Source organism: Panthera leo, chromosome E2 (assembly GCF_018350215.1).
Source record: "Panthera leo isolate Ple1 chromosome E2, P.leo_Ple1_pat1.1, whole genome shotgun sequence".
Lineage (NCBI taxonomy): Eukaryota > Metazoa > Chordata > Mammalia > Carnivora > Felidae > Panthera > Panthera leo.
The window spans coordinates 54,598,713-54,626,320 of NC_056693.1; the positions used below are offsets into that span (position 1 = coordinate 54,598,713).

Genomic DNA, 27,608 nt, shown 5'->3' on the forward strand with positions numbered 1-27,608 from the left:
GCATCTTAGTAATCATCCCATGACCATACAGCTGACCTACTCCTCCTAACAGCTGTATAGTCCTCCTTGGGTGGGTGCACCCGCCTTATTTAGCCATTCTCCTCTCGATGAATATTCTGAATATTCAGGTTGCTTCCAATCATCTGCCATTCCCACCGGTGCACCCAAGACCGTCTTGGCAAGTGGTGGCTTTGACAACGTGCGTGAGCCTATCTGTGCAGAAAATCCCCAGCTTCGCTTCTTTGGTTTATGAAAGACAGCGTAAGGGGATTAAAACCAATCTTTAATTAAAAAAAAAAAAAATCTTCCCTTGTCCCCACCACACCTACTGCTCTCTGCGTCTTCCCTGCCAGCCTGGTCCTCAACCGGAAGCATTTTGCGAAGTTACAGGCGTATCATTTTTATTCTGTTCCATAAGATACCCCTTGATGTCGTACGGGTTTTCCGTGTCATCCGCAGTCATCAAAGTTACATTTTTTGTGGCTGTTTGACAGTGTCCCTGGCCAGACGAGTCGTGACGTACGAAGCCATTGCCCTGTGTGGACTCTTCGGGTTTATTTTCTCTTCCAGAAAACTCTGCGGGGAACCGTTTCTTTCCAGTAGCTTTTTAATTTTTTAAAAAAGGATAATTTCCTTAGAATAGTTTTCCAAGCCTAATATTATTCAGTCAAAGGGTAGGAACAACTTCACAGTGTTAGCCACAAGCTGCCAGATTGCTTCCCCAAGGAGCCCGTCTGCCTGGTCCTGACACGAGACCCCAGGTGGCTGGGCCTGCCTCACTCGCCAGCCCCGACCTGGCATCGATGGCTAACTCTAACTGCTCAGATCCGAAAGAAGACGTGGGGCTTTCCTCCCTCTGTTTTCCCAGTTGGCCAGCTCAGGCGGGAACTCTCGGACCCCACCCGCCCCCAGCGCCTCCTGACATGAGCGGGTGGGGGTGGGAGGTAGGATTCTGGCCACACCTGAGTTTGAACATTTTCCATGTATTTGTTTACTCTTTGCATCTCCTCCTGGGCCCTTGTAGGTTTACCGGCTCTGGGATTTGCATGCCTTTTTTGCTGGAAACTGGGTTCATTTTGTCTTGGCAGCAGCTTCTCCTTTGGCATATTTTTGTTCTTCTCTTTCCTGTTAACACGATGTGAAAGGTGTATCTGGGTTTTTCTGTCTCTTTATAAAAGGAAAAATAGGGAGAGAAAATTGCTATCTTGTGCTGCTCCTTTTCAAGTCTGTGTGCGTGCATGTGTGCATGTGTGTGCATGTGTGTGTGCGTGCATGTGTGTGTGTGTGTGTGTGTGTGTACTCAGAAATACGGGTAAAATACTTCTTTCTGACATACTGCTCGTCTTGTATACGGACAAACCTTTGTGATGTCTGCCGGGAGAAGGGGTGCAGTGTGCCTGGAAAAGTGTCACGAATTAAGGAGCATGTACCCAGACTCTCGTGTGCAATTTTGCTTGGGGCCCACCCCGCCCCTCACCTAGCGGGCAATGTTTGTTGGACGCGTGAATTTTGCCGTATTTCCCTCAATTCTTTTTAAGAAGCATAACATTCTAGATAGAGCTAAAGGCCCTGAGTTCAGGGGGGCTGTTTTGGATCCAGGTTTTCCTTCTCTCTGCAGGGATACATCACCCCTCTCCTGCGCGTCTCTTCCCACGCGTGTTTCGGTGTGACCACCGTTCACGTACGCCTGTGAAAACCAGCGTTTTCGTGTGTCCACATCTACGTCAACGGTACTAAGCTGTCTGCACGGCTCTGTGGCTTGCTTTGCCCACTGCTTATGCTCTTATGTAGTTCCCCACTGGGTGCGTGGACCACAGTTAATGAGCCACTCTTTGGTCGATGGCTGTATTGGCTTTCTAGGGCCACCACGGTAAAAGTATCACAGGCTGAGCGGCTTAAACAACAGAAGTTTATTCTCCCACAGTTCTGGAGGCTGGAAGTCCAAAGTGAAGGTGTTGTCAGGATGAGTTCCTTCTGGAGGTCAGGAGGGGACAATCTACTCCAGGCCTGGTGGCCTCGGGCGTTCCTGGGCTCCCAAACGCCGTTCTCCCCGCCCGGAGTCTACCCATTGCTTTCTCTCCGTGCATTTCTGTCTCTGTGGCCAAATGTTACCGTTTTCATAAGGACACCAGTCTTGTTGGATTAGGACCCACTTATATGACCTCATTTGAACTCAATTAACTTTTTGAAGAACTGTCTCCAAATAAAGTTACATTCAGAGGCACTGGGGATTAGGGCCTCAACGTGTGAATTTGGAGGTCATCTGGGTGGCTCAGTCGGTTAAGCATCCAACTCTTGATTTCAGCTCAGGTCACGATCTCATGGTTCGTGAGGTCAAGCCCTGCGTCTGGCTCTGCATTGGGCATAGAGCCTGCTTAAGATTCTCTCTCTCCCTGTCCCTCTTCCTCTGCCCTTCCCCCACTCTCTGTCTCTAAAAGAAAAAAAAAAAAAAAAAGAAAGTGTTACCTCTCATGTCACATTGTAGGAATTCTTTGTAAATCCTGGATCCCAGCCTGCACTGCAAGACATTTCTGCTGGTCTTTAGCTCATCTTTATACTTGTTTATTCTTTGATGTGCAGAGGTTTTTCATTTTAATGTAGTCAAATGCTGCAAGCACCAAGGTTTATCTTGTTAAGAAATCCTTCCCTACCCCAAGGTCATAGAAATAATGCCTTATATTTCCTACTAAATCACTCCAAGTTTTGTTTCTCAAGTCCTGGCCTCAGGCCACCTGGAATTTGTCTGTGTGTGTAATGTGTGAGAAGAGTCTAATTCTGTTTTCCCAGACGGATTGCCAGTGGCTGTCCCCTCCCCATTCCACACTCTGGGATCCCTGGTGGACCCAGGCCCTGCATCCAGTTCCCCGACATCAGCATCCGTGGCATACCTGGGGACCACCCTCTGACAGAGCAGAGCACCCAACACAGTGACACCTGTGCCTGTCCCCAAGGATGAGCCCAGCTGGAGCCTGAACGCTGGGTGCATCCTTCTGGAAGGGGCTGCAGGGACGGGCTCTGTATTAGTCTCCTGGGTCCGCCATAACATATTGCCGCAAACACGGGGCCTTAAAGTAACAGAAATGTATTCTCTCACAGTTCAGGGGGTCGGAAGTTTGAAGTCGAGGTATCATCAGGATTGTTTCCTTCTGGGGCCGGAAGGGAGGACCTATTCCACGCCTTGCGGCCATCAGCAATTCTTGTCCTGAGCCTGGAGACGCATCCCTCCAGTCTCTGCCTGTCTTTCTGCTCTCTCTGTGTCTGTGTCCCCTCCTCTTCTCTTCCAAGGATTGTCATTAGATTTAGGGCCCGCCCTAATCCAGGATGATCTCATCTTGAGTTCCAGAAGTTAATTACATTTACCAAAACCCTTTTCCCAAATAAGGTCACATTTGCAGATTCTGGGTAGACACCTCTTTTGGACACATTCAACCCCACTAAGTGGGGAGAAGAGTTTCTCCGACAGGGTGTGGGAAAGGAACAGACCAACACCTGTCTCCCTCACCAACATACGCTTCCTTCTGGCTCCCTTGTTCGGTGAATGGCACCGAGTCCGCCATTTTCTTTCATTTCCTCCTTCCACTCCCACATCCGGTGATGCGCTATCCCACCCCTGGAAATATATCTTAAGGAACTGGTTCAACAGCATTAAAAAAAAAATCCTCTCTTTGTCATTGCTTTGTTACTAATATTGAGAGGGTGGAAACAGCCCCCAGGAGAGGAGGTAACTACTTAATTACTTCAGTAATATTTGATCATGCAAACTTACTGACGGTTTAGCGGTAGACATGGGAGAGAGAGGGCAGAGAACAAGATGATGGCTATCGCTACCCCCAGAGTGAGGAGGGAACATTCCCACGTGATGACCGGAAAGATCACATAATGTAAATTAGGACGGGGACCCTAAGCTAGCCTGAGTCTGTGAAGCTGAGTCGTGAGCGCTAAGTTGACTCTGGCGGACCAGGCAGAGACAGGAAGGAGCGTGCACCAAAATGGCAGGAAGGGCTTCACGTCCCTGGGACCCATGACTGGCCACCAAAGTCCCCAAAACATGGCAACACGGAATGGCTCGTGACTCCGTGAAAAATACAGCATAAAAGTGGATTTACAAGGGTGGCTGGAAAATAAAAATTGCCCTATGACCCAGCAATCCCACCTCTGGACATCTACCCATATGAAAAACAAAAGAAAGAAAGAGACAAACAAACAAACAAGCAGAAAACGGGGATTCAGAGACGTGTGCACATCTATGTTCATAGCGGCATTACTCACAATAGTCAAAAGGTGGCGACAACCCAAATGTCCGTTGGTGGATAAGTGGATAACTGACATGTAGTGTATACATACGATGGCATGTTATTCATTTGCCTCAAAATGAAATTGCGGCGTATGTTACAACTGGATGAATCTCGAAGACATTCTGCCTAGTGAAATAAGCTAGTCGTAAAAGGACGAACGCTGTATGGGTCCCCTCACACGAGGCGCGAGAGCAGTCAGATGGCGGCTACGAGGCCCCAGGGATGGGGAATTAGTGTTTACTGGGGACAGAGTTTCAGTTCGGGAAGATTAAAGAGTTCTGGAGGTGGATGGTGTGGATGTACTGAACTTAACAGAACCGTGCAGTTAAAAATGGGTAAGGTGGCAAATGTTAGGTTGTGTGTATTTTACCATGATTTTTAAATTTTTATTTTATTTTTAAACAAAGTTTTAATGTTTATTTTTTGAGAGAGAGGGGAGACAGAGACAGACGGACAGAGAGACAGAGAGGGAGACACAGAATCTGAAGCAGGCTCCAGGCTCTGAGCTGTCAGCACAGAGCCCGACCCAGGGCTCGAACTCGTGGACTGTGAAATCATCACCTGAGCCGAAGTCAGACGCTTAGCCGACTGAGCCACCCAGGCGCCCCCATAATTTTTTTTTTTTTTTACAAAGGACATCTAGCTCATTGGCAGAGAGCTGCCTGTCATTGAGAGCTCCTTTGTCTATTCAGCAAATCTTTATTTCTCTGTCAGGGGAGGCGGTGAGGGAAGCAGACAGGATTGCTGCCCTCCTGGGGGTCCAGGCGATAGGGACAGGCAGACCTTACTCAAATCACATCATCAAATACGTGCATGAATTTCCTATCAGTTACTAGCTCTGTGACCTTGGACGATCCACTTCAGCTTTCTGAATTTGTTTCCTTCTCTGTGAAAATGGGGACAATCATATGCCCTGATAATGACGCTGGAGGGCCAGTGAGTGTCCTCTAAATGGCCCAGGCAAAGAGTGCTCGGCTTAGGGGCTGCTCTATATGGCTGAGTTCCTTTCTCATAGTTCAAAATCAGAAATCTATGCTTCAGGACGCACCAACATAATTTGTGTTCCATGGGGATGCAGACAGGCAGTGTATATATTTTGAAGGTATGCAAAATCCTTTTATACACACAGAGGTTCTAGGTGGGTATTCACCAGGGTGTGGGGAATGGGAGATAGGATGTCAGGTAGGACATTTTTTTTAATCGTATTAAGGGATTTTCTGGCTGGATGATCTCAGGCAAATAACCTGACGTCTTTTAACCTCAGTTCAGTTTCCTCAACTGTAAAATAATAATACCCACCTATAGAGCGTTTTGGTTTTTTGTTTATTGGGCTTTTTTGTAAGTCTATTTATTTATTTTGAGAGAGAGAGAGAGAGAGAGAGAGAGAGAGAGAATATCCCAAACAGCTCTGCATGGCTAGTGCAGAACCCGACTCAGGGCTTGAACCCAAGACCCGTGAGATCATGATCTGAGCCAAAATCAAGAGCCTGACGCTTAACCGACGGAGCTACCCAGGCGTCCCCCTATAGAGGGTTTTTTTTAATTCTTTATTATGGGCATTTCAACCCCCCACAAAAGAAGGAACCGTCCAACGGACCTCCATTAACCAGCTTCAACAATTGGCGATGGAATCGTCGATGGTGTTTCATCCGTCCCTCCTCCTGCTCACTATTTTAAAGCAAATCCCAAACAGACTCTTTAAAAGAGAATCACTACAATACCATGGTCACGCCTAAAAATTTTTTTCAACAATTTCTGAAGATCATCTAATATCTCATCAGTGGTTAATCGTCCTTGGCTGTCCCATAAATGCCTTTTTAATTTGATTTGCTTGAATTGGGATCTGCAAGGTCCACACATTATATATCCTTTTCCCCAGCAATTTATTAAGACAATTTCCAAATGTCCAGCGAAAGTGGAGGAATTTTACCGTGGGCTCTGGCACAATCCCCCAGACTCCATCACTAACCCGTTACCGTGCTTTGTCACACGCCTACCCATCTGCCTGCCTCCCTCCAGTTGATAACACTTTTTTTAAGTCTTTTAAAATCTAAATACTATCCCCTCTCCCCTGTTTTTGCCTTGCCATTTATTTGCTGATGAAACTGTTTCATTTGTCCTGTGAATTTCTCATTTGAGGATTAAATGAGCTAATATGTACATTGTGCTCAGACTAGACCAGGTACCTAAGTAATAGTCATTACGATTTGCTTTTTAATTTATTTTTATTATTATATTTTAATTTTTAGAGGGGGAGGCCAAGGGAGGGAGAGAGAGAATCCCAAGCAGGCTCCACGCTCAGGGTTAGAGCCTGATGCAGGGCTTGAGCCCGTGACCCTGGGATCACGACCCCAGCCGAAATCAAGAGTTGGATGCTCGACCAACGGAGCCACCCAGGCACCCCATGGTTTTTATACTTAGTGTATCTTTTTATTTTTCCAAGTGAAAATGTATCATTTTTGTAAAAAGGAAAGTAATGGGTTTCAAGATGTTCTTGGACTGTGAGAACTTGTCACAGTGCCACTGGTTTGTGGCCACACAGTGTGCTCACCTTGATGCTGGGCCGGCCCATCCTTCAGGCCCCCAGGAAGGACCCCGTGGGCAGTGGGAGGTGGCACAACGGTGGGGCCGGTGGTGGGGACCAGCGCCAGAGGGGCTCAGCGGCAACGGGGGAGGGCAGGCACCAGGATGGGCTCCTTCCCTGGGGCTGAGGGATGCCATACGAGGAGAGAGGCCCCGAAGACAGGGAGGTGTGGGAAGCTGTAGAAATCCCAGGAGAGGGTGAAAACAAAGGCATGCGAGAGGGACCACACAGCCTGCTTTTCAGGGGCTGGGGCAGGTAGAACAAGAAGAAGGAGCCTCCGCGGGGATTTGACATCATAAACTCAGACGACAAGCAGACAGATGAGGAATGCTCTGTGTCCGTCAGCCGCTGGAGCGGAGAAGCGGGTCGGTGGGAGGGAGCTCTGCGGTGAGGGGTCAGGAGCTCTGAGCCTGGTTTTATCCACCTGTCTGGGCTTGGGTAAGGCTCCTTCCCTTCTCTGAACCCCAGTCTCCCCGACCTGCAATCTTAGGTAGGTCTCCACGGCAGATGGGTGATGTCTGTCATGGCCAGAGAAATGGGCAGGGCCAGCCAGCTTTCCCACCCTGAACCCAGATCCAGGGCTTCTGAAATGCAACAAATCCTCAGGGTAGATTTGGCTAGTTAACCTCTCAAAATCTGCTTAAGATTTTTAGCCGCCCCACCAAAACGGGGGGGGGGGGGGGGAAGATAAATACAGAAATAACCCCTTTACCTGAATGAGTGGCTCAGGACACAGCCACCTGTCATTGTGAAGCTACGTGGTCAGAGGTTGCACCGGCCAGCTTTGATCTTGGGGGTCATTGTTGTCCATGCCGAATGAGGTTCATGAGCCCCTTGTGTGCTGTTCAGGTTTAATGCCTCTAAAACTGCCTAAGTGCTTCACCAGAGTTGAGTCATGCCCCACCCGGGCCACCCGGAGGGGCTCCCTCTGAACACCCTGGTGTGCACTCGAGGACAGTAGGGCAGACCTGGGTGTCCCCGCCTGTCCCAGAGGAAACAGGAAGAGCCACGCCCTCCGGGGCTGGGCAGTGAGGTGTGTTGTGGGGCGAACTAGCTGGGGGTGGGGGCATCCCTGCAAAGTCCTAACCCCCCTGACCTCCGACTGGGTCTGGGTTTGGAAATAGCGCTGTCACAAATGTAGTAAGTTACGATGAGGTCATACTGGAGCAGGGCGGGCCCTGAATCCAATATGACTGTGTCCTTATAAAAAAAGGAATTTTGGACACAGGCACGCACGGGGAGAACGCCTTGAACGTGAAGGCAGGGATGGGGGGGGGGGGATGCGCTCACAAGCCAGGGAACACGAGAGACTGCCAGCAAGCCACGGGAAGCTGCGTGAACGCGGCTCCTTTCCTTAGACCTCAGAGGGCACCTGCTGACACCTTGATTTTGGGCTTCAAGCCTCCAGAGCTGGAGAGGATACATTTCTGTTGTCCAAGCTGCCCAGTTTGTGGGGCTTTGTCACGGCAGCCCCATGAGACTGACCCAGGTGCTGACGGACCAGGGTCCTGGCTTGGCGCCTTCTCTGGGAGACTTCTGGCAAGCTGCTTTCCTTCTTGAGCCCGGGGCCTGGAACCTGAGGCTCAGGGGGGCCCGGCTGGATAAAGGGTAGCCAGATCATCAGATTCTTTACGTGGACGTTTGGGAGTGGGAAACCGGGAGGCCCTGGGGGACTGGGGTGAGGTGGCCTTTTGGGGCCCCGTGCCAGGCACACAGGCAGGGGGCACTGGAACAGATTCCCACAGAGATGAGGGAGAAAGAGGGGAGACAGGAGGTTCTGTGCAGACCCTGCCGTGACTCCCGTCCCTCCCAAGGCCTGGCTGTTCATCGTCGGCTGGGTTCTCACGTGTACATTCTTTCCACAAACCCCCTTTCCCTGTGGTGTCACAGGGACGGCATTGGCACTGATCTCTTTGCCTGTTTTCGGAAGCGTTTTGAAAACCGTGAAGTGGGGTACACGTTTTCTCAGCTGTGCGTAGGTACAGGGTAGGGCATAAAGAAGCGGCCGACCCCGTCCCCGGTGTTCCAGGCCAGGGAGGTGTCACAGGGCTGCACAGAGAGGCAACAGCAATGCTACCCATGCCTGTCCCCCAACTCTAACTCAGAACGGGACAGAGAGAAAGAGAAAGCCAGTGAAGTCCCAGTGTTTTCCATTGTCGACCGTTAAATGCTTTTGTGAAATGTCAGATATTACATCCTTCTCCTTCCTCATCTTCTGTTTTTTCTCATTTTGAGAGACTTGGGCTAACAGAGGAGTTGGAAAAAGCACGATTGGGGCTAAAATGGAAAACAGCACGAGCAGGTAAGAGAGTGGGTCTGGTACCAGATTGGCCGAGTGCAGGCGTGACCTTGGGCCAGTTGCTTAACCTCTCCGTACCTCGGTGTCCTCATCTGTGCAATGCACAAAATAAACCTCATTGCACTTTTGTGAGGATTAAGGAGCCAACCTATGCAAAGCGCTTAGCCCGGCGGCTGGCGCACGGTAAGCCCTACATGGTTATTTGCTATGATTATTAATAAAGAAATGCATGAGGTTGGGGAACACAGCGAAATAAGTGGATGTCACTTGCAATCAGACATTTCTGGCGGGCGGGGGGGGGGGTGCTGCCTGGCTCACATTGACCTACCTGTATGACCATCCCTCTCACCTTCGGGGACTGGTCGCCGGCAACCACATTTGTACAACTTGGTTCCAACACCGGCTGGGGTGGGCATCTGGCCCAAGCTGAGCTAACCAAGTCCTTCCCTTGGAACCGGGCCAAAGAGCTCCTAGTTTGATCCCAGATGGCCTCTCAAATGGCCACCTTCTGTCCTGCTGAAGTGACACAGTAGAGAAGGCCAGGGTGGGGGCAAGGATGACGTGGGGAAAAGCAGACGCACAAAGCAGAAAGAAGGCCCCGGGCCCTGGTTTCTGGTCTTTTCTGAGACCTGGCTACTTTTATGCCGTTGGGATTCCGTGAGACACCCTTGATTCTGTATAGCCCATTTGCACTCTTTTTGAAGCTACTCTGATTTCTGTGCTGGCGACACTTGGATGCTGCCTTTTTTTTTTTTTTTTAAGTTTATTTGTTTTGAGAGAGAGAGAGAGAGAGAGAGAGCTATCACGAGTGGGGGAGGGGCAGAGAGCGAGGGGAACAGAGAATCCAAAGTGGGCTCCATGCTCACAGCAGAGAGCCCTACGTGGAGTTTGCACTCGTGAACTGTGAGATCATGACCCAAGCCAAAGTCAGATGCTTAACCGACTGAGCCACGCAGGCGCCCCTGGGTGCCTGCCGCCTTCTCATTTCCCTGCTGGAGCTTCAAGAAAGCTCCACTCCTTTCCCTTTGGCCCAGGCAGGCTGGAATCAGTTTGGTGCTGTGATTGAAGGAAGAATATACCAGGGTAAGAAGCCATTTTTCTCTACCGTTCATCACGCACACCGACCTCTTCCCAAGCCTGGTTTGGAGCACTTTATACACATTCTCGCGTTAGCTCGATCCGGTATCGCTATTGGGTCTCTGTTTCTCAGATGAAGAGAGTGAGGGTCAGAGAGTTGACGAGATTGGGTTATCACCACTCAGCTAAGTAGGGTGGACAGCTGGGATCCAAATCCGAATTCTGTGCTGTCGCACTCCTTGCCATCGTCCCTGGAGCCCCTGGATGGCGTTCCCTTACTCTCCTGCTGTAGGGTCGGAGACAAACCCCTGGTCCTGCCTCAACTTCCTCATGTGCAAATGGGGTGACACCACCCCCCTTGCCCGTCTCTGTGTTGTCCGGAGGGCCCAGCGTGAAGGGGAACGAAGTGAGGTCACATTGAAATCGGTCGATTTAAGCAACTCACGGCAAAGGCCGGTGTGGGAGAGAGATGCAAAATCTGAAAAACACAGTGGTTTTTATTTGTGAAAAACATGATCCACGGCCTTCAGTCCTCCGCGTAGCCGTGCGTGGCTTCCGTTTCCCCGCGTCAACAGCGGCCTGGATTTGGGCTCTTCACAAAGTCCCTGTGAGTTTTTAAAGAACGGACGGCACTTATCTTCTTTTTAAAAAGTTAAATCAGCACATGCTTGTTGTAAAATGTTGGGGGAGGGAACATAAGGAAGAAAACACTTACCCGTGTTCTCTATCCATGTGATGGATGTATCAAGTCAACTACGAAAGAAACCGTGACAGACACGCCAGCGTGAATGAGTCTGAGAGACTGTCATGCTGAGCCACAGACGTCAGACCCAAAGGCGTATGTATCTTTTGATTCTATTTATACGAAGTTCAAGAAAGGGTAAAACTATCTATAGTGACAGAAGGCAGACCGGGGGCTGCCTGGGGCCGGAAGTGGGTGGCTGGGGTCAGCTGTCCAGGAGCAACAAAGAAACTCTTCTGGGGCTGTGGGAATGTTCTATGTTGCTATGTTGGTGGACATGGTGGTTACACGGGTGTGTACATTCATCAACACATATCACCCTGTTCGTTCGTTCATTTGTTGATTTTTAATGTTTTATTGACTGGTTTGCTTTATTTATTGTTATTTTTTTTTTTAATGCTTATTTTTGAGGGGCACCTGGGGGGGCTCAGTCGGTTGATCGTCCGACTTCAGCTCAGGTCACGAGCCCCCGGTCCGTGAGTTCGAGCCCCGCGTCGGGCTCTGTGCTGACAGCTTGGAGCCTGGAGGCTGCTTCTGATTCTGTGTCTCCCTCTCTCTCTGCCCCTCCCCTGCTTGCGCTCTGTCTCTGTATCAAAAATAAATGTTAAAAAAAAAAATTTCAATGCTTATTTTTGAGAGAGAGATTTGAGAGAGAGAGCGCGAGCAGGGGAGGGGCAGAGAGAGAGAGAGGGATGGAGGATCCAAAGCGGGCTCTGTACTGACAGCAGAGAGTCAGATGTGGAGCTTGAACTCACGAACCACGAGATCGTGACCTCAGTCAAAGTCGGATGCTTAACCCACCGTGCCACCCAGGCACCCCTCAACCTGTTCTTTGGAACTGGGCGTGTTTTATTTCACGTAAACTATACTTCAATAGCATTAAGAAGGGGGGAGAAGTGACCTATAGTCCCGTCACCCCAGAGATAACCGCTGTTAAAGCTCAGTTGTGTGCAGGTAACTCAATCTTAATCAAACAGCTGATTCTATGTTTGAAATATTTGTTCCAGATAAACACTTGGTCCTCTGCGATACTTTTCCTTAACCTCAGACTTATTTGGTGAATGCGAGGAAAGGAAGGGAGAGGACGGTATCTTGTGCTCTTTTGGTTCCCAGCTTTGCCCTCCGAAACCGGGGAGGTTTGGGGTGGGGGTGCATAATCGTTGAGCTACCCGGAATCACAGGCTGCTGAATAGGAAACCTGTTCCCCACCCCCCCGCCCCCGCCCATGAGCCTAGAAAATGAGCTGACTTCACATCAGCTCTGAAGAGGGAGGAGGTTGTTCCCCCACTTCACGATGAAAACGTGACTCCTCTCCTCACAGCAGGACAAAAAGCACATTTTATTATTTGATCAGTATGTTAAACGCCATCGGGACAGGATGTGTACTCCATTATGTTGGTGTCTCATGCCTGTTAAAAATGAGGTTCGGGAACGCTCTCCTGGCTAATACAATTTTGAGACAGAGTTTTCACAGTAAGCTTCGGGAGAGTGGCCCCAAAGCGCCACGGATAGGTATGGAATTGGGACCACTCAAGACCAGTTTCGTTGCCCTCTTTTGGTGTTCGGCATTTGATTACAGGCACGGCCTCATGCCATTAAATAGGCTCCAGAAACGCGAGTTAAAACAGCTTGCGACCTACTCCTTCCTGTGAGTCCCTGTGCTCCTTGACAGTCTGATAAAACCAGCTGTGTTTGCTCCAGCCCCCGGGAAGTGGCATCTGAGGAGGAACGTGCCATTGCATGAGTGTGGACAATATAATGGCCCCCGGACGGCCACCCGCAGGACGCCTGGGGAGCAGCGTGCACCAGCCGAGAGGGCGGGAAAACATCTCCCTGGAAACCGGGGGCTCTCGACTAGGGGCGAGGTAGCCTTCCAGGTGACGCGTGGCAGGGTCCGGGGACATTCTGGTCGTCACGGATTACGGACACTACCGGTGTCTGCGGGCAGAGGCCACGGCCGCTGCTAACACCTCACGGTGCACGCGACACGACAGCTGGCCGGCCGTGAAGAACTACCCAGCCCCAAATGTTGACAGCGGCCAGGGCTGGAAACCCTGCACGGACGCTGTATCGGGTCTGTATGCCAGTTTGTGGGCAAATGGGATCGGTCTGGGCAAGTTGTATAGACAGAGAGCTGGTGGTGATCAGGGCCGTGTAAACACGGGTTCTGACAGTAGCCATGTCAAATAGCTACCGCTCACTCACGGTTTCAAGGTGCCAACTCTGTGCCAGGCTGTGGCATGATCTCATTTCTATGACCTGGAAAAAGGTTCTGTTATGACCCCACTCTATAGTAAATCGACGAGATACATACAGCCGGGAAAGGGAATGGCAAGGAATTTCTCTTCCTGGCATATATTTTTTTAAGAGGAGGTGGGGGAGCCTGGGTGGCTCAGTCGATTAAGCGTCTGACTCTGGCTCGGGTCATGATCTCACGGTTCGTGGGTTTGAGCCCCACGTCGGGCTCTGTGCTGACGGCTCGGAGCCTGGAGCCTGCTTCGGATTCTGGGTCTCCCTCTGCCCCTCCCCCCTCTCAAAAATAAACATTAAATTTTTTTTTAAAAAAATAAGGGGAGAGGGATGGTCAGAAGGGAGGGGTGTCTGGTTCCCACACTCAACTATGAGCTCTGTGAGGGCAGAATCTTGTGTGACCTGCGTTTCCAGCATAGAACGGAATCCTTGTCCCAAGTTTCAGTTACCCGCGGTCACCCCCTGTCCAGAAGCAGATGATTCTCGGCGGTAGCCTAACGCTCTGTCACAATGCTTACGCCATTCACCTCACTTCATCTTATCACGTAGGCATTTTATCAACTCCCATCATCACAGGGTGAGCACGATACAGTAAGAGACTTTGAGACAGAGAGACCACATTCACATAGCTTTATTTTTACCAAGTTTTTTTGTTTTTCTCGTAAATTTTTAATGTTTATTTATTTTTGAGAGACAGAGAGACAGAGTGCGAATGGGGCAGGGGCAGAGAGAGAGGGAGACACAGAGTCCGAAGCAGGCTCCAGGCTCAGAGCCATCAGCACAGAGCCCGACGCGGGCCTCGAACTCACCAACCGTGAGATCACGGCCTGAGCCGAAGTCGGACGCTTAACCGACGGAGCCACCCAGGTGCCCCTCACATAACTTTTATTACAGTCTATTGTTGTCATTGTTCTGGCTTATAATTTGTCATTGTTGTTAATCTCTTACAGGGCCTGATAAATTCAACTTTATCGTCGGTGTGTATATACAGGAAAAAACGGTCTCTATGGGGTTCGGTCCTACCCGTGGTCTCAGACATCCACTGGGGGTCTTGGAACGTATCCCCCGCGGATAAGGGAGAACCAGTTTGCCTAACAAAGTCCTTGGCGCCCAGGAGGTGCGAATAGACTGGTGTTTCACGGAACTGAATGAAACAACGAAGGAAGCAGGGAAAAGTGGCTTCGTCGTTAGAATGCTGGCAGTGATTTCCAGCCATTCGATAGGCACCGTGTACCCCTCTGGGCCAGGCCCTGGAGACACGGGCAGGCTGGAGCTATCCGATCCTGGCTCTTGAGAGCTGGTTGTTACTTCTTCAGAAATTTTTCGAGGCGACTGTCAAACAGCCAGCGAGCACGCTTCAATTATATAAAATTACAATTAAAGTATAGTTTTAAAAAGGTTAATCAAACGTATCGCTTCCTAATTTTTCGACTGCATTTCATGAGGACCTCGGTTCTGAAGGTTAGATGTCTTGCAGTGGTCACCAGACTTTTTCTGTGAAAGGGCCCGATGGGCAGTATTTTACGCTTTGCCAGCCCCGGGCCGAATCTGGCCCCTAAGCCGTTTTTGCTGGTGTGGCCCCTGGCATGTCGTATCCGTAGGTGGACATACCCTCTAGCGGGATGCGTCATCTTCCAACTCCTTGTTCAGTGATGCACTCTGCTAGCTTGGAAACTGCTATGGTGGGGACAGTGACACCACGGAAGGTGTCAAATGCTCTAAATCAGGTTCTCTTCTTTCCAGGAGCTGGCCGTTAAACATTTACCAGTAAACCACCGGGCACAGCGATGGGCAAAAGTGGCATGAGCCCTGCCCTCTTGGAGGGTACAGTGTGTTGGGTCTGTTTGCCACTTCATGGTGGGGTGGGGCCAGAGGGGGGCCGGGTGAAGGCGGGTGAGGCTCCCCACTGCCGACCACCCTAAAAAAGACAACACCCAGCTGCAGGCTTGTCTGCCAGAAGGGGCAGGGCTGCTGGAAGCGGGTGCTGAGGTGAACCTCTCCTGGGGCTGGCCATCAGCCCCAAACTCTCCTCCCCCCACCAAGGACTTTGCCACTTTATCGCCTTCTTCTGTGGGCAGTCCGCTCTGTCTTTACCCCCCTAGCTCAAGGGGAGACTTCAGGTCCCTGGGCGCTGAGACATGAGCCCACGAGAGCGGTTTACTCCCTTTCCACGGCAACGCCCGCTCCTAGCACTGTGCTTGCCTGACACGGAGTGGGCTTTCCACCCGGGCGACCTAGGGGTGAACCCAGAGGGGGCTGAACTGAAGGGAGAGAGGCAGTTTCAGCGAGCAGGCTGAGAGCAGAAGGTTGTCCTTTGGGACTGGCTCAAACAAGGAGAGACTGCCAGCAGAGAAGGCAGGAAATGATAGGTTTGGCCCGTGACCTGTGGTGAGTAGACCGGCCTGTGGGAGCCCAAGCAGAGTGAAGGGTCTGTGAACTTCTGCAGCCTTTGTGCTGCTCTGTAAACCTCTCCCGTTCAATGCCGGGAGGGCGCACTCTCAGGGGCCTGGCTTGCTCTTTGTAGAGTCTGGGTCCTGATGGCATCCAGGGTGACTTGGGTGTGTGATCCATCCATGGAAACTAGACAGGACTGGGTCTCCTACAGGGACTGGGGGTGAGAGGAGGGTGCAGGGAGGGAGCTTCTGATGGAATCCGGTGGCCGGACTCATTCGGTATTAGGTCAGGAACCAGGGACAGTGGGAGGCAAAGAGCTCGGCATCTCACCCGCTGAGTACCAGCACGGCCCAGCGTACAGACCGGTCCTGTTGCCGGCACTTCCCTAAGCACCAGGGAATAGGTGGGTGTTGACTCTCAATTGATCAGTCGCTGCATTTTTGTTGAGCTCTGGCTGCGGGCAGGCACTCAGTTAGCTCGGTTGGCAGCCAGAACTCCTGGATTCGGCCGCCCTCTTACAAGCATCCCGGGGCTCCATGTCACTGACTCCAAATGCAAACCAACAAACAGTATTTAACGATGACATCAGTTGAATTCAACCCGTTTCCCCCGGGTACCCTCGCAGGAAAACACTACAAAGAAGGAGTGGGAAAAATGTGGAATTTCAGGTCAAGCGAAATTTTGGGTTCACATCTTGGCTGGATTCCCATAGTTGTCTGACCATCTCTGAGCCTTAACTTCCTCACCTTTAAGACGGGGATGATGATGATTCTTGCCTTCTGGGCTCACTGGGAGGAAGGAAGGAGAATAAACAGGAAAGCCCCAGCATAGTACCTGCGGCATTTGGTGTGCTGCTTATTTTTATCATAATATTCCGATTTAATTTTTACCAAAGCAGGAGCTGAGGATGTCTGGAATAGTCCTGGAAGAAATAAGGGATTCCTTGCACTCTGGTACATTCCACTGGAGTTTTGCACCCTTGACCAGGGAGAGGAGTGTCCATGGCGGTCACTGAAGTGGACAGCAGCTGCTCTGAGCTGTCCTACTCCGTGACTTCATGCTGGCCCCCATCACCTCCCTCCTGGGAACTCTCGACAGCCTCCGCACTGGTCTCCGTGTCTCCAGGCTGCTCCTTTGCTAACCCCGTCCATGTCATGCTGTGGCCGGTGACCTTATAAAGGTGACATCTATGAGCCACTCTCATGCGTAGTCCATGCGGTGGCTTTCCACTGCTCTCGGAGGAAAGTCTGGTCCCAGCACAGCCTGCTTGGCCCCTGCTCACCTCTTAGGCCTCTGCCCTGCAACCCTGGGATATTTTGCAGGCCTTGGCAAATGCATGCAGTTTCCCAGACAGCCCTAGTATTCTCCCCTCGCCTCTTTTCTCCGTGCCATCCCCTCTTCCAGGAGCACCGTTTCCCTTCTTTACCTGATTCCTGAAGACCTCGCGGAGTCAGGATGTGAACCCCAGGGCCACAGTCTGGCTGGATTAGGTGTCCCTCCTGTGTTCCCGCAGCCCAAGCACCGCGTGGTCATTGCCTTTACATTGTCCCAGGTTCTAAGCTCAGAGCCTGATGAGCTAAGTGAGCCTGGCATGTTACTCGGCCTCTCTGTACCCTCATCTGCCAGAGGGGATGGTGATGGCACCTATATTATAGGGTTGCTATGGGAAGGAACAGTTGTATGCATGCACAGCACTCAGCATACAGGAGGAGCTCAATAAAGGGTTGAACAACTGACCTCACCCCACCCCTTAATGGCCTGGGAGTCCTGGTCACAACCACGCCCTGAATCCACATGTGTACCACGTGGTGGGGGGTGGGGGTGGGCTTGACCCTTTCTTGCCCAATGATTTTCTCAAGGCCATAGTGAAGTTTAGAACTTGAAGAACAGAATTTGCCGGCAAAGTGTGAGAAATTGACTAATTCCCTGTTTTCTCACCTAACTGCCTCCTCCAGGGCCCAGGAGGAGAGAACAGCTCTGTCCCTCTCCTGACACATACCATATGCTGGGCCCCCCAGCCCTGCCACCCCCCCCCCCCCCCACCCCAGCCCTGGCCAGGCTCAGGGATAGGATCTTTCCAGGAGCTCGTCCATCGTGTCTGTTCTTGGGAAAGAGTGGGGAGGGGATAATCCCCATGACAGGGATGCTGTGGGCAAAGTGCCAGCATTCACGATGTAATTCAACACACACTCACATATTCACTACAGAGGTATCTTCACTTAACAAAAAAGGCAAAAAATCTGGGGGCTTAAATGGCATTAGCTGCAGAAGCGTGTGGCCGTGAGAAAGCCTGGCTGAGGAGCTGAGTCTGGGTGGCTGCATGTGCGCCCTTAATGGCAGAAAGGGGACGTTTTGCCTCAGAGTTAGAGTTCCTGAGCGACACTGTGCTTCATTCCACAGGGGTGCTTCCAATATGATTCCCTCCCAGCCTTGTGCTGGGCCTGCGGATACAGGGATGAACGGCCTGGCCTGAGCGCAGAGGCAAAGAAGCAGGCACTGCTGGGGCGCAGGCAGAAGACAGAGTGGCCCAGTAACTTGGGGAGGGACTTTGTTGTCTAGGTGCCTGGGAGGGGTCAGACTCGAGGGGCAGAAGGAGGGGGGCTGGGGAGTCTGTCCCCTCCCCCCAGACGGATTGAAGACCGGCAGACATGTGTAAAAGACCAGGGGGCTTGCAGAATCCGCCAGGCTGAGACAGGGCAGTGTGGGTTCATTATCCGGTTAACTGAGGGGCATTTTCAATTCGAGGAACCATCCTGTTCTACGACCCCATCTGGCCAGCCAGGTAGACAGCTTGAGCTGTGGAGGGGGTGTCAGAGGTCAAGCGGCCCAGCCCCGGCCCCTCCAGCCCGGCCCAGCCCAGCCCGGCCCAGCCCAGCCCAGCCCAACTCAGCCCAGCCCAGCCGCGGTCCCTGGGTTTGCACCTGGCCGCACCTCGGCCGCCCGCGTCGACACGTCCCGCGGCGGTGGCCGGTCCGATCGGGGTCGGCTGGGGCGGGTGGGGGCCGGCGGGCCGCGCCGCTCCGCACCGGCCTGGGCACCGGCGGGGGCGCGGCTGGGCGTGACGTCACGCGCCCCGCCCCCGCGGCCCCCGCCCACCCCCACGTTCCGGGCGGGGCCGGACCCGGGCCTGCCGGGGCTCGCCCGCCGCGGCCCCCTCCCCAGGGGCCGCCCCCTCCGGTCGGGCCGCGCCTCTGCCCCTCGCGTCCCCGCCCGGCGGCCGACTCCGCCTGCGAGAGGCCGAAGCCGCGGCGGCGGCCGCCGTTGCCGCCATTGACGTCAGAGGGGCGGGCACATGACCCCGCGGGGACCAATCGCGCGGGCGCCGAGCGGCTTCTGCAATCTCTCAACTGAGCCGGCCCCCGCGGCCCCCGCCGCACACTCGCCCGCGGACGGCCGCCCAGACACACGTACTGTACACACGAGCGGGCGGCGGGGCCGAGACACGCCCGCCCGCGCGGCCCCGCGCCCCCGCCGCTGCCCCGCGTCCCCGCCCGCCGCCCGCCGCCCGCCGCCGCGCCGCTCCGGCCGCCGCGAGCATGCACCCGACGAGCTAGGAGGAAGCGGAGCCGCGAGGAAGCGCCGAGCGCCGGCCGCCCGCCAGCCCGCCGCCCGCCCGCCGCCCGCCGGCCCCTCCCCTGCCGGGCGCCCCCCCAGCCCCACGCCCCCCCACCTTCCTGGGCGGTGGGGGGGGTGCGGGCCGCCGCTCGGGGGCCCCGCCGCCCCGGCAGCCCGGGACAGCCCCCTTTCCCCGCCCCCGGCCCCCGCCCCGGCCCGGCCGGCCATGGATCTGACCAGCAGCTCGGGCGGCGGCGGCGACCCCCGGCAGATCGAGGAGACCAAGCCGCTGCTGGGGGGCGACGTGCCGGCCCCCGAGGGCACGAAGATGGGCGCCGTGCCCTGCCGCCGGGCCCTTCTGCTGTGCAACGGGATGAGGTACAAACTGCTGCAGGAGGGCGACATCCAGGTCTGTGTCATCCGGCACCCGCGGACCTTTCTCAGCAAGATCCTCACCTCGAAATTCCTGAGGCGCTGGGAGCCGCACCACCTAACGCTGGCCGACAACAGCCTGGCGTCCGCCACGGTGAGTCGCTCTGCGCGGCGGCGGCGCGCCGGCACCCCCGCGCCTCGCCTCGGGGCCGGGAGGCGCCCCCTCCCGCCGCCGCCCCCTGCCCGCCGCTGCACCTGGAGCCCGGGGCCTGCGGGGCGCCGGGGGTGTCGGGCCGGCCCGGGGGGCGGGGAGGGCGGGGGGAGCCCGGTGGCCCCCCCCTCCCCCTTTGCTGGCCTGTGTTCGCGGCTGGCCGGTGCCCAGCGGGCGGGCTCGCGGAGACCCTCTGAATTCTGCACAGGATGTGGCCCACCCCATCCTGGGCGTCTGGGGACCTCCCGGATGGGACCGTGGGATAGACCCGGGCTGGGCCCCGGTGGTGGTGGGGGTTCCCTTTCTGAAAACCCGCGGCCCATCTGGATCTGCCCAGGAAGGGAAAACAAAACAACCAAAAAAAAAAAGAAAAAAAAAGAAAAAGAAAGAAAGAAAACCTAACAACCTCGAAACCCCAAAACCCAAAGAATTTGCACAAGCAGTGCCTCTCTGGGCTCTACTGTCTTTTTTCCTGCCCAGGCTGGTAGGCAAAACCGGGTGCTTCCTTTTCTGAAAAATCTCATTTGCACGTTGGGAGGTTGGAAGTGGAGGGGGAGGGGATAGGGGTCCCGGACTGCCTCCTCCCCACCAAGGGGAGGTCAAGTTCTAGAGTGAAAGCTGGCCTGTGGGGGCCCTGGTCTTGCATTGTCTGCGAAGTGTGTGTGTATACGTGTTCTTTGTTGCTGGCTTTATTTTGTTATTGTTATTGTTTTAAATATATGGCTAGGACTGGGTCAGCTGGATGAGAGGCAGGGAAGTCCTGGATCTGTTTCCGAAATCAAATCTGCAAGGTGGAGAAAGACATCGGTGGTGGTGGTGGGGTCGCAGGGGGTGGGGGCGGCAGGCAGGAGCCTGAACAGGATGCTTTGTGTTTTGAAACAAGGGCGGTTTAAAGCCCCAGCTCTGCTTGGGCCTGAGCCTTGCTGAGGGGATCCCGTCCTGTGTGGAGAGGTGGCAGGTCTTCCCCAGAATGCACACTCCCCCTGGGGCAGCCGCGATCCTGTTTACTAAGCACAGTGGGGGGAGGGGGGGGTGGCCGTGGTGGCTGTGGCGCTGGTGGCAAAATTCAATGCCTGCCCACACCTGTGCCAAGAAAACCCAGCCAGGAAACAGGGTGTCGCTTACATGGCATGTCACAAACGTGTAGCGTGTGTGGACATTTCCCCGGCATCCATGTTCCCTTGGCAGTGTGTCACAGGCCGTGACACATGCTCCAAGGAATGGGGAGGGGGAAAAGTTACCAGAAGAAGCCCTACTCCTCGAAACCACTCCCCCCTCCCGAAAGCCCTGAAGCACACCAGGACTCTTATTCTGAATTTTGGGTCCGACGTGCCTGGAACACCTATTTTTTTCTTTCCTGTGGGCAGGTTGGTGCAGTACCTGCAGAGACAGCTTCCTCACACAGGATCGCTGGTTGCCGTGAAGCGGTTCAGGCCCGGTTTCAGGCTCATGCATGTTCCCAAGCCCGTCCGGAGCCACAGGCCTCGGCATTTGGCTTTTCATTTGATGGAGGGAGAGCCTCAGAAAATTCCCCGGCACGCAGCCTCTCAGGTTCAAGGGAGGAACCCGTGCCCTCCAGTGGTTCCCTGCCTGGCACCAGGAGCCCCCAAATCTGGCTTCAGAATTTCCCCCTGCTTCAGGGGAGGCATTGTTGTTTTTCTACCACTCTTCAAAACGAAGGGGAGTTGGGGGTGTGGGGAGGAAGTGGTTGAGAGGCACAGTGACCCTCCGTGGGAGAGGCCAGGAGCGCGTGCTCAGCGGCTGCTGGCCATGGTCTGGGGGAAGTCAGCTTTGGAGGCGCTGGGCCGCCACCCCCCTTACTCTGATTGCTCAAGAGGTATGTAGCAGAGAGAGGAAGGGAACAAAGGCTGAGGCTGGGCACTGGTTTCTTAAGCAACCGGAGGCCCCGGCACCACCTTCCCCAGCACCACCTTCGCCAGCCGAGGTGGACGGTACCTTCGTAGCTTGGGCCTCTCTGGAGAGGAGCTGTGATTTTTCAGGACGGGGGACTGAGGACCGACCACAGAACAAGATTTGCCTGAGCAGAGCCCCACTCTGGCATTGGAAATGTGGAAGGAGGAACTATGAGCTGGCGTCTAATGGGCTGGCGAGTCCCCCTTCCTCCGCCTGCGGCCACCAAGCCCTCTGGGCAGAGGGTGTCCTTAAATTCTGCCATGGTGGGCTCCAGTGGGGTGTAGGGCTGTCCGTGCCGCGGCCTGTGAGCGTGGAGGGCGCCGCCGAGGGCAGGCCGGCTGTGGGGGCGGCCTCCAGGGTAGAGGTGGGGTTGCCACTGCACCAGGGACCTTGTCCCGCCATGAGACACCTATTTGGTGTCCGGGCCCTCGGGAAGCAAAGCAGCCCTTGAGGGGTTTCCCTGAGGCCTGGGCGTTATGTAATCTGTCTGCATTTTCTAGTGTGGCCCAAGCACGCTATTGAGAAATATTAGCCCAAATGAAACAAAGGTGAATTTGAGTGTAGTTCTCTACAGCAGCAAGCCCTGTGCAGCCCTGTGGCTCTGCAGAGTCCCCAGGCCCCGGCCCCCAGCTGCCGACAGGCCAAGTCTGTTCCCTATCAGGTCATATCCTTCCATGAAATGTACATCATCCGTATATTAAGCCGTCTGCACAGCCCAGCTCAGATCCATCTGGCAGTTATCTGGTTAATCGTGTGGGCTTCAGGAACAAGACTCAGAGTGATTGATCTGGATTCAAACCGATAAACAAACCAAATACACTGCTGCCCAAACGTCTTTGGAGTGTGTCTACACTGATCCAATTAAACTGGCTCGTCGTCAGAGATAAAGGCTTCCGGCACCACAGCTGCATCAAGCTAGGGTTGGAAGCACACGGGGGGCTCCCAGCCCGCCTGGTAGGCAGCTCCAGCCGGGTGCACCCCTCAGGCGGACCTGTCTTGATTCCCTGTCGGGGAGATGGGCTCGGCGTCACCCCCTGGCCCGGCTGTAAACTTTGCCTTCTGTGGGGTCAGGTTGGAGCTGGCCCCTGTGCCAGTCTCCCGGGCCAGTTACTGATTAAGTCCTTGTCGAGCCAGCGGTGTGCCTGACGCGGCCTGTGACAGCGCAAGGGCCTGATGCACTCTGCGCTCCAGACTTTGGATCCCCAACGCTCATAAACAAAGAAGGAAACGCAGAGGCGACCGCGACCTGGCTGACGTGTGAGGGGTGATTGGGATGTGTCCGCCCCCTCCCTGGGGTGCACATGGCCACACCTGGGGGCCTGCTCAGGCTGTGGCCTAGACGTGGTGCCTCATTCCCCTTTTGCACCCCTGGGCTTCTCACTCCCCCGGCCTCCTTGGGCCTTTCGTGGCTGCTGATCGTCGTGTGGGTTGTAGCCAACGGCCGGGAGTCCTGCCGAAGCAGCCGGGTCCACAAGACCAGAATCCATTTTGCTGTTCTCACGTGTGGGTTGAATCTGATCACCTGCTAGACGTGTTTGTCCGCTGGAAGAGGGCTTTTGTCTGTGGGCTTTGTTTCCTCTGCTCCGAAGAGGCACAAATAAGGCTGCCTACCTTTGCTCTCACCCGAGTTTATTACTGGCAGCACATGCCATCTCAGAGTGGGTCCGGTCTGGAAAGTCACCTATTCACTGGCCAAACACGATGGGGGTCGGAGCACAGGTGACGGTGGCCTTCTTTATTTTCAAGCCTTAATTTATCAGTGACTTTTTTTTTTTTTTTTTTAAACGTTCTCCACTCTGCTGCCCCCATTGAAATGTTTCTGGGAAACATTTGTCACTGAAAGGAAAAGAGAAGTCACCTGAATCCTTGTCGGTCTCTTTACTCTGGTGTTCTCTCTGCGGCAGCAACCTCCTGAACTCGGAATTTGTTAACCTAAGCACCTACTGGGTGTCTGGTGCTGAGTGGAGGGCTCATCCCCACGGTGTGGTTTCTGCCTGGGAATTGAAGTCCGTGTCCCCCAGGGTAGCCGCAGGTCCCGTGGGGACGTGTCTGCGTGTGTGTGCACACATGTGTTCATTGTTTCCATCTTTGTTCCTTGTCCCGCTCTTCTGTGCCCGTCCTTCCCGCCTTCCATTTGAGGTTTTCTGCGGCAGGGACTAAACACAGACAATTCTGTTTTTTTGGTGGCATTTGTCGTAAGATTTTGGAGTATATCAAGTTTGCTTCCCAGGTAACATGTCTGATTGGAGGGGTCCAGGGGCGGGGGCCAGAGACAGAAGAGGAGAAAAAAATCTAAATTCTCCATAAACAGCAAACTTCTTCTGTGTTTCCCGGGCTGTAATAAATAAATGCATTTCAAGGCGGGAACGGTTTTTCATGCTACCATTTGCCTGGTGCACCCAGGGGTGCTCTTTCCGGCCACGGGAAGAATCGTGCCGGTCCAGGTGGATGCTGTTAAATTACGTGTGGCTGGGCTTTGCTGTGGGGTCGGCGATGGCAACAGGCGTGTGCCACGGGCTTGGGCTCCACGGCCTACACGTGGGTTCTGCTTGGCATCGCCTGCTCCCGCCCCCACTGACTCGCCTGGCGGTGGGAGAGGGCATTTCTGGGGTACTGTGTCCGGTGAGGCTTCGGGGTTAGTCCTCAGGACCCGAGCTGTCTCGGGTTTCCTTCTGACTGCCAGCCTTGGGGCAACAGGGTGGCCAGCCAGGCTTGGCCCTACGTGGATGGTACCCTCTCGGTGTTCTGGTGGAATGGACATTTGAAGTGGTTCATTTATGCTTTCGATTAAAAGATTAAATGAGCTCTAGTGAGGCAGTGCGATAGGGCTTAGGGCATCCCCACCGTGGGACAGAACCAACCTGGGTCTTTTCACATGGAACTGGGGCCGAATTCTATTACGGTTTTCCGGCTGCGTGACTTAGCACGTTCCTTTCTCTTGGTGACCTTGCTTTGTCTCCATCTGGAGGGTGGTATGAACGTACCTGATTTGTAGGGTTGCTGTAAGGATTACAGATAATTCACAGTCGCACCTGGTAGGATGGCCACGCCAGGTAGGGATGTGACCAGGGGCTGGTCTTCCAATTCACGTTTTCTTAATCTCCCTGAGAGAGCTTCGTGAAATCCTGTGCACATGGAAAGGATTGTTGCGATTTGAAAGTGGGCAGTCTCCGGAGAAAAGTCTTCTGAGGTGAGCAGGGCATTTGGGAAAGTTAGGGGTAGTGAGCAGATCCGATGTGTACGAAGGCAACAACATTGGTGAAAGTAGTTTCAGAAAAACTCAGGAGCACAGTTTGGTTTCTTTAAAAAAAAAAAAAAAACCCAAAAACAATTCCCACAAAGCTCTTTTTCTTTTTTTAATTTTTTTTTTTACATTTATTTTTGAGAGAGAGAGTGAGACAAAGTCAGAGTGGGGGAGGGGCGGAGAGAGAGGGAGACACAGAATCCGAAGCAGGCATCAGGCTCCGAACTATCAGCACAGAGCCCAATGCGGGGCTCAAACCCCCAAACTGCGAGATCATGACCTGAGCCCAAGTCGGAGGCTTAACCGACTGAGCCACCTAGGTGCCCTGCTCCTTTTTTTTTTTTTATTTAATCGAAACAATAATGCTCCCATCAAATAAATTCAGATAGTACAAGGCATATCAGGAAAAATACAGCTTCTATCTTACTTCATGTCCCTGTGGCACCAGTTCTCCTCTTAGTAGGCAAGCCCTGTTACTGATTTCTTACAGATCCTTGCTGACCATTTGGCCATTTGCATACCATTCTGGGCCGTGATTGGTCATTGGACAGTGTATTTGGAAGATCATTCCAGATCTGTGTATACACAGCTGCCTTCCTCTTGTTCACTGCTGCGTAGTGCTCTGTTGCACAAGCGTCGCGTGAGGCTAGGCGACCGCCTCCCGTTGCTGGATGTTTAGGTTAGACCCAATCTTTTGCTGTTGGAAACAAGACACTTGCCATTTTTGTTCAGTGGAGTTTGTTCCCGCTTTGATAATTTGAATGTTTTTTGCTTCTTCGGTGGGTGTTAAAATATTCAGTCCCAGAATGCTTTGCGGGAAAGAGCTGCCCTTCCCTCAGAGAGGGGAAGGAAGGCAGTGTTGCCTGGGGTCATTGCTGCCTGCAGGCATGCTTCCATCTGGCTTACGGTCACCAGGTCACCACCGCAGGAGAGTCCGGCCCCCAGGGCCCCCACCGGGAGCTGAACACAGGTGAGCAGGGGGCTCTGAGCTGTCACGCTGACCTGTGCCCTGAGGACAAGAGTCAGCTTGGCCCTGGCTGGCTGTTTCCTGCTCCACCTGAGAGCATCGTTTTTTTTGTCCCCAGACTTCCTGCTTCCCCAGGATGGGAGCCAGGCCGCCCAGCCCCGTGGTAGAGAAAGGGAGGAAGTGAGAATGTCTCTTCCCCACTCCTGGCTCTGGTGACAAAGCACCCAGTGAGTTCAGCAGGGCGCCAAGGGAGGCGGTGCACATTCGAAAGGAAGCTTTGCTGACATCAGCAGAGCCGTAACCAAAGGGTGGTGAGGCGTGTGTGTGTGTGTGTGTGTGTGTGTGTGTGTGTGTGTGTGGTGTCCCTGTGTACTGAGGCAAAGGAGAAAACAGAAACATTTCTGGTGCAGAAATTGGTGCCTGTGTTCAGTAGACATTTCTTTATACCTGCCACATGCGAAGCCTTTGTATCCGCGTTGGGGTGTGTAGTGAGGTGCCTGGAGGAGACCAGCCAGACCCTGTGCGGTGGTCGCACAGGTGAGCTGGGATCCCCCCCTGCAACTTCCCAACTGGTGGCTGACCTTGGGCAGGTCACCTAACAGTCTGTATTTACCTATAAAATTCGGATTATGGGGATTTCCTTTCAGTGTCGATGTCCTTGAGGTTAAGTGAGGTAAGGCCTGGCAGTTTGTTCACGTGTTTATCCAACAGGTAAATATCGCTGCTCTAGGCACTTTAAAGAAAACAAGACCCTGCCTGCCTGGAGTCTGGCTGTCGGTGGGGTGGGCGAAGACAATAAACCACCAAGCAAGGAGATATAAAATCTGTGTGGTGGTGACAGGGGTCCTAGAGAAAACAGAGCAGCCAGGGAGGTGTGGCGTTTAGAGCTCGGGGACTGGCAGTCTTGCTGCTTTGCACATGGCAGTCAGGGAAGGGGTAAGAGCATTCCAGGCAGAGAGATTGGCAAGTGCAAAGGCCCTGAGGCTGGATAGTACTTAGAAAACACCTAGTAAGGTGGCTGGCGTTTAATAAATGCTGTACAGTTGTTATTACCCGCACCTCCTAGGAGCTGTTATCTATTAAAAGATACTTATGAACACCCAGAATCTGCTGGGTGTTGGGCATACAGAGAGCTCCCAGCCCCATGGAGCTTTCATTCTGGTGTCTCTTTGTGTGTATTTAAGCCTGGCTCCCTCTCAATAGATAGTGAATAGATTTGGAGCAGTGCTTTAAGAGACTCTTAAATCACAAAGCCCAGCAAAACGTCAAAACCAGCTGTCTTTGTCATACTGAGTTACAAGGGTCCTAGGACCCAGGACGTACTAATCATTGAATTTGCCTCTAGCATCTTGCTGGTGAGGATGGGGGTTAGTGGTGAAGAGAAGTATGTTGCCCAAAGACCCTTACGAATGACTCAGCACCAAGGCTGGGATTCACACCCAGAGCTCCTGCCTCCCAGCACCTTCCGGTGCCTTCCAGAACCTTCCAGTGCCTTCCATCTTCATTTTTCCTTGGACCTTCTGCTTTCAAGCCGTTATGAGAAATGATATGATTGAGAAAGCACATGAGCAGATTAGGCTGAGTAAACTCACTCTGGAGGCAAGCAGAAGAGCTGGACTCTCCAGCCCCTGGGCAGGTGGATGTCCAGGACTCAGGCAGGGTGGCAGATGTTTTCCTGGGGCCAGGCTGCCTGGGTGCAGCTCA

At 53.5% G+C, this 27,608-nt stretch overlaps 2 protein-coding genes and 1 long non-coding RNA gene across 4 annotated transcripts in view; 2 read left to right on the forward strand and 1 right to left on the reverse strand.

Annotated features, from left to right (window-relative positions):
• The window catches only part of GAN (gigaxonin), a 96,666-nt gene extending 82,430 nt beyond the window's left edge, over nucleotides 1-14,236 (forward strand). Inside the window, exon 10 of the mRNA XM_042921012.1 lies at nucleotides 14,198-14,236. Within this exon, the coding sequence (XP_042776946.1) occupies nucleotides 14,198-14,204 (7 nt within the window). The 3' untranslated portion in view covers nucleotides 14,205-14,236. The remainder of the gene's footprint in view (nucleotides 1-14,197) is intronic.
• A 4,058-nt stretch (nucleotides 14,237-18,294) lies between these two features.
• LOC122208848 lies at nucleotides 18,295-18,649 on the reverse strand. Of its 2 annotated transcripts, none has more exons than XR_006197357.1 (2): nucleotides 18,573-18,649; nucleotides 18,295-18,437 (listed from the first exon to the last, which is right to left on the reverse strand). It is a non-coding gene; the product is annotated as an uncharacterized LOC122208848 (long non-coding RNA). The 2 variants fall into 2 exon arrangements; XR_006197356.1 differs by having other exon boundaries at nucleotides 18,563-18,643.
• A 739-nt stretch (nucleotides 18,650-19,388) lies between these two features.
• The window catches only part of LOC122209155 (c-Maf inducing protein), a 230,939-nt gene continuing 222,719 nt past the window's right edge, over nucleotides 19,389-27,608 (forward strand). The window contains exon 1 of the mRNA XM_042920864.1: nucleotides 19,389-19,722. Within this exon, the coding sequence (XP_042776798.1) occupies nucleotides 19,423-19,722 (300 nt within the window). The 5' untranslated portion in view covers nucleotides 19,389-19,422. The remainder of the gene's footprint in view (nucleotides 19,723-27,608) is intronic.